Here is a 6,495-nt window from a genome sequence, read left to right on the forward strand (position 1 = left end):
TTAAGCTTGACCTTATAACACTCCCTAGATCTTATCTGGGAAAGCTAATGGGATGAGGAAGTGCAGGAAGTGTAACCATGGTCAAAACAAGTGAAACTCACAAGAACTGTGTAACTATGGTAATCACTACCTTGTTTACCTCTCACTATAAAAGCTTGGTGAGGCCTGAGCACAGTGGAAGTCCTTCTCCCTGAGTTGGACTTGCTCGCCTGGTCCCCCATATTCCCAAATTATCTTGTGTCTTTTCTATTTCATTTGTTTGTGGCTCCACTTCCAGACCCGAACCCTGAACCACGCAGGACGTGGAGGAAAACACTTACGACAAATGAATATGGCTGGTTAATTTGCATACACAGGAAACGAGTGGCCAGGGACAGGACACAGGCGTTCTGCACCACCCCAGCCACTTTGGGCCTCTGGGCAGTGTGGGAAGGCAGAAAGGCGGCTTCGGGTCGGAGCGAAGGCAGAAAGCCTGCACTGGCCAGAGCAAAGGAGGTGCCAGCAGTGAGGGGAAGGAAGGCCCATTCTTGCATGAATCTTTGTGCATCAGGCCTCTAGTTGCAACATAAAATAGCAAATTTTTGTATATGGAGCTAAATTTACTTCCTCATTTAAGCTTATGGAATCTGAAAGAGATTGACTGAGGGCTCAACATTTTATGCACAAACCTTTGTGGGATATCTTAAATATACTTCTGATAAAATTACATACTTTACTGCTACCAATGTACATAAAGAGTCAAGAAAAACTAAATATTACAGAGCCATGTTTTTTCCACAAGGTTTTCAATGCCATACACTCATTAAAGAGTAGAAAGGGTAATGTAAACATTGGTTATTTTAAACAAGTGTTTGATATATATTAAATAGCTAAAATTTTATTTAGCTAAGTTCTACCTCACAGTGAATATAAAAGGATGTAACAGAGGAACTTCACAGGAAAGGCGTATAAGAGCAGGAGACTTGAAGAAGGGTGGGTTGTATTACAACTTTGTGTATATTACTTTTAATACTATTTTTCCTCATCTGATTGTCCTGGGCCAGGTTTGACTTTATGGCTGTCTGAGTAGGAGTATTCCAATAGTCAAGACATAATGTCTATACCATTAAATTTAACAGTATGTATTTCTAAGTTGAGGGTGGGTCATAATTGCACCCATGTAGCCAATTAGAGGTGACTCTCAATATTGCTCCCTTAGTAAGTGGCAGGGATAGTGCTGTGATACTTTACCTCTCAAATCAGATGACAACTGACTGGATGTGGAGCAGAGGAGAAGCTTTATCAAACTAGCTGTGATAGCCTGTCTTTGGGTGAAGGCTATACCCGAGACAGAAGTTCAAGTTCAATTATTGTCAACATGAAGCTTACAAAGTCATGGAAGCATGCATATCTGGCCAGTAGGCAGGGAAAAGGGATGGTGGATCACCTATTGAATATTTCCATAGAGCAGGTCTGGAAATGGTGCACATCACTTCCACACTCATTCTGTCAGCTACAACATAAGCTACATAGTCACATATTACAGGGTAGAAATGTGTCAGAACAATATGGCCTACAGTGGTTCCAGGGATAGCAACCAAAATGTTTGGCAAAACCAGAAATTTCTGCCAGATAGTAAGCATAAATAACTTAGAATTTAGTTTTATGGGTAGTAAAAAATTGAATATTCAGGATTCACAGTAAACAAGTCTAACAACAAAGTGATAATCTCGATGACTGGAGAATAGGTCATGTAGAGACAAGTAATATTAGAACTTCTGGTTTTTTGCCTAGTTATCCTTCCTTTTAATTGGATTCACTGATTCCTTTTTCTCAGCATCTTTAAGAGGAATGCAATCTTTTTAACTGAGTCATGGAAAGCTTGTTTCACTTGCTTGTTTCTCAGTGTGTAAATAAAGGGGTTCAACATGGGAGAAATGGAAGTAATAAGGAGTGAAATCCCTTTATTTATAGCTACCTCGTCCTTGGCTGAAGGTTTGACATAAATGAAGATGCAGCTTCCATAAGTAATGGAAACCACAATCATGTGGGAAGAACACGTGGAAAAGGCCTTTTTCCTTTGCTGGGCAGAGGGAAACCTTAGGATAGTCTTGATGATATAAATGTAGGAAAGAACCACACATATGAGGGTCATGATGAATGTCAACACAGCACACATGATAACCATCTGTTCTATCAACCAGGTGTCTGAGCAAGAGATCTTCAGGATAGGAGATGCATCACAAAAGAAATGATCAATGACGTTCGAATCGCAGAATTCCAGGCCCAAACCCAGACTGATTGGTGGGAGAATGATGATCAGTGCTGCTACCCAACAGGAGAAAATGATGTTCTTGCAGACTTTGCTGTTCATGATGGTGGTGTAGTGCAGGGGTTTGCAGATGGCCACGTAGCGATCATAGGACATGGCAGCCAGAAGAAAAAATTCCGTTACTGCAAAGAGGTCTGTAAACAAGAGTTGACTGGCACAAGCATTATAGGTAATGGACTTGTCCCCAGATAATATGCTGTATAGGAATCTGGGAACACAGGTAGTTGTGAAAGAAATTTCTAAGAAGGAGAAGTTTTGAAGGAACAGATACATCGGTGTTTTTAGGTGGGAATCAATCAGAGTGAGGGTGATGATGGTTAGGTTTCCAGATATACTCAACATGTAGGAAAGAAATAGAAAGATAAACAGCAATATTTTCAGAGGAGTGTCATCGGTCAGTCCCAGCAAGATGAAGGTTGTTATTGTAGTTTTGTTTTTCATCCTTGATTATTGCCTTTTGCCCATTTTCCTTCAAATAATAACACTTTATATGAGGAACTCCAGAGTCCAGGTCATCTTCTAATGTGAAGAGAAGTAAATCAGAGAGTGATTCCTAGCTCAGTGGGAAGTAAGCATATCATACATGCCAATGTTTGATTACCTCTTTGTGTCACATAAACTGACTGTTCATATTTAAATCACATCTTCACCCTGCTGCTTCTAATTATAATTTAACTGTAATTGAAGTAGGTTTGACATAATATATTATAAACAGCAATGAAAGCAAGTCTTAAAATTGCTTTTCGGTCTACTATTCTTATTTCCCCCTACTTCCTAGAAGTTGCTTTGGATCTACTATTCTGATTTTCACCTATTTTCTAACTCCAGAAATGCTTCTAGCAGAAAAGTCTCTGAAAAAAACTAACACTGGCCTTTGCTAAGAAAATCCTTACATTAAAATTTACATGTGTATTAGCAATTAAAATGACAATGAATGTTTATCACATAGTTTATTCTATTTCAACTTATCCATTGGAGTTTCTCTGAGGTGTGTTTAAAATATTTTTATTGGATGCATGCTCTTAAAGATTCATTAAAATGTGTCACAATCCAACCTTTTTGAGGTTTTTCCTTACAGGAAATTTATTTCCAATATATGTATTTTATATCATTAATACTAGAGGCCTAGTGCATGAAATTCGTGCATGGGATGGGTGGAGTGCCCTCAGCCCAGCATGCACCCTCTCCAATCTGGGACCCCTAGGTGGATATCCCTCTCACAATCCAGAACCTCTGGCTCCTAACTGCTCACCTGCCTGCCTGCCTGATTGCCCCTAACTGGCCCCTCTGCCAGTCTGATCACCCTAACCCAGTGGTCGGCAAACTCATTAGTCAACAGAGCCAAATATCAACAGTACAACAATTGAAATTTCTTTTGAGAGCCAAAATTTTTAAACTTCAACTATATAGGTAGGTTCATTGTTATTAACTTAATTAGGGTACTCCTGGTCTTATATACTTGTTTCAGATAGACGAGTGTGGATGGGAGAGTTGGAAGGGATTGACCTCAGCGAATGTACCTCAAAACAATGTACCTCCCAGGCGCTGCGTATCCCACAGCCCGCCTGCGCCGTGTCTCCCATCGCCCAACCAACCAACCAACACCCCTCACTTCTTCTAACACCACTTCTTCAAAATAGACTTGCCCAGGCCGAAAACCGACTTCTGCGCATGGGCCACGAAGTTTCAATTGCACTGTACGTGCACGCCCGCACATGGTATTTTGTGGAAGAGCCACACTCAAGGGGCCAAAGGCCGCATGTGGCTCGTGAACCATGGTTTGCTGACCACTGCCCTAACCGCCTCTGCCTGCTGACCTGATTCACCCCTAACCACCCCCCCCCCCGCAGGCCTGGTCGCCCCCAACTGTCTGCCCTGCGAACCTGGTTGCCCCCAACAGCCCCCCTCTGTCAGCCTGGTTGCTCCTAACTGTCCCACCACCAGCCTGGTAACCCCTTATAGCCCCACTGCCAGCCTGGTCATGCCCTAATGGCCCCCTCGGCCTGCATGGTGTCCCCTAATTGCCCCCCATTCCCCGGTGGCCTGGTCGCCCCTCACTGGCCCCCCTAAAAGCCTAGTTTATCCCAACTGCCCCCTGCCGGCCTGGTCACCCCACACAGCCTGCTGCTCAGTCATTTGGTTGTCCCTCACTAACCCCCCTGCCAGCCTTGATGCCCCACTCAGCCTGTTCGGTCATCCTTTTGGTTGTTTTAGATGCGATGGCCCCTAGCTCTTTATAAATATAGATTACCCTTGGCTATATTTTACTTCTACTCTTAGAATATCTATGTTATCCATTTTTAGGCTTTTTAGGATATCCTACTGCTACAAAGAAAAATTTCCCTAGCTTACAAGCAGAAATCTGGAATTATCTACTCTGGTTACTTAATTTCCTTCTAAATTCCTTTGACAGTGAAAACCCTAATGCTCTTTAACTATCTGCTTTGTTTCCTCAAAAAATTAAATATGGAACTCCCATTTGACCCAGTCATCCCACTTCTAGGAATATATCAAAGAAATCAGAAGCACCAATAAGAAAGAATATGTGCACCTTTATGTTCATAGCAACACGACTTACAATAGTTAAGATTTGGAAACAGCCTAAGTGCCCATCAGTAGATGAGTGGATTAAAAAACTGTGGTACATTTATGGTTTCATTTTTCTCTAGATTTTGAGAGCCCTTTTTCCTAACAAAGCATTATAGTTAAGACCAGAGCTTTGATACTGAATTTTTTCTTATTTATGTTTTTCCATTATTTCTTTCTAAACACATTTGACAATGACATATTTTCACTCCTTGTTGTATATATTTACTTCAAAATTTGTGACAGACAAATAAGGGAACATTTGAAATATATTCATAGAGCTGAAGAGCATATCTTGATTTTTTAATGTTTTGGGTCAGCCTATTTCAGCTTGAAATACACACTACCACCCATTATAAATATCATTTAGCAATATCAGGTATAACAAGGTTTAGCAATTTCTCAAATATACTACAACATTCTCACTTAAATTTTACCTCCTTGATAATTGTCTTCTGTGTCTTATTAACCACTTAGTCATAAATTCATGAGGTATTTGCATCATTTAAACTACTCTAGCCAACAACATGACTAGCCTCCCAATTGTTTCAATCATTAAAAAAACTTCAGACTTGATTTAACTCAAGTTCTCTTCTGCATATAGTAAACCATGAAGTTATGAAAGTCTTTACAGCTTACTTTCTACCATCTCACATTATCCTGAATTTCTTCCTATCATTTTGTCTATTTTTTTTTCCATTCTCCTTCATATCTCCTTTTGCTTTTCTAATTTGTTGGTGCACCTGAAATATTTTTTTCTAGGCAGTATCTCTTTTACACTGCCCTCTCTCTAGGAAGTTCTAATAAATAGGGTGATTTCAAGTAGGCTGATGATCCCTACATTTACATCTGCAGGAAAATGTTACAGTATTCTGACTTCAACTTGTTATTAGACATCTAGATCAGATTTAGATGGTTTGATCTTACACTTTTCCTTTTTTTCTATCTGAGAGTCCTTGAGCAATTTGGTTAATTTCTCTATCTAGTGTCTTTTATTTGTGTGTGTATGTGTGTAAACTTCAGATAAAATAATATGTACATCTTAGGGTTATAATGTAAAATTTAGATAATATAGATAAAATATGTACAACTGCATCTGGAATTAGGCGACCATTCATTACTATTCAGTACTGGGATTCTTATTTTGTTATGATTTCCTATTGAGAGTCCTCTAGATGTGCATATTTCAAGATTTTTAATGTGGCACTCATGACTGTGTTTCCTTCCCTGTCAACAATAAGTCTCATTTAAAAAAATTATTTATTGCTCTTTTTTTTACTCCCATTTTCAGTTGTCGGCATGTCTTGCCATTTCTGTTATCGTTTTAATTTGTTCCTTTTATTCTCTCATTCACAACACTACTTTTACTCTTGGTGTCTTTATCTCATAGCTAAACTATTGCAGAAACATGTTAACATATGATTAACATATATCTTTGCTTTTCCCATTCAGTATTTTAAAATTAATGCAATCAGAATCATTTTTCTATAGCCCAGATGTGATTAACTCTCCCGTATGTGTTGTGGACAATATTTTGGAACTGACATTTACCCCATACTATGAGTTTCTCTGAAACTCTTGATCTACCTCTCAGTTAA

At 39.5% G+C, this 6,495-nt stretch overlaps 1 protein-coding gene across 1 annotated transcript; it reads right to left on the reverse strand.

Moving 5' to 3' along the window:
• Window positions 1-1,795: 1,795 nt before the first annotated feature.
• LOC139005455 (olfactory receptor 6C2-like) lies at window positions 1,796-2,752 on the reverse strand. The gene has a single exon (XM_070407684.1). The coding sequence runs from the start codon at window positions 2,750-2,752 to the stop codon at window positions 1,796-1,798; it is 957 nt and encodes a 318-aa protein (XP_070263785.1).
• Between the last annotated feature and the right edge of the window lie 3,743 nt (window positions 2,753-6,495).

Source organism: Myotis yumanensis, unplaced genomic scaffold (genome assembly GCF_028538775.1).
Source record: "Myotis yumanensis isolate MYYU_CA2020_CCGP unplaced genomic scaffold, mMyoYum1.0.hap1 SCAF_3, whole genome shotgun sequence".
In the NCBI taxonomy this organism is placed as follows: domain Eukaryota; kingdom Metazoa; phylum Chordata; class Mammalia; order Chiroptera; family Vespertilionidae; genus Myotis; species Myotis yumanensis.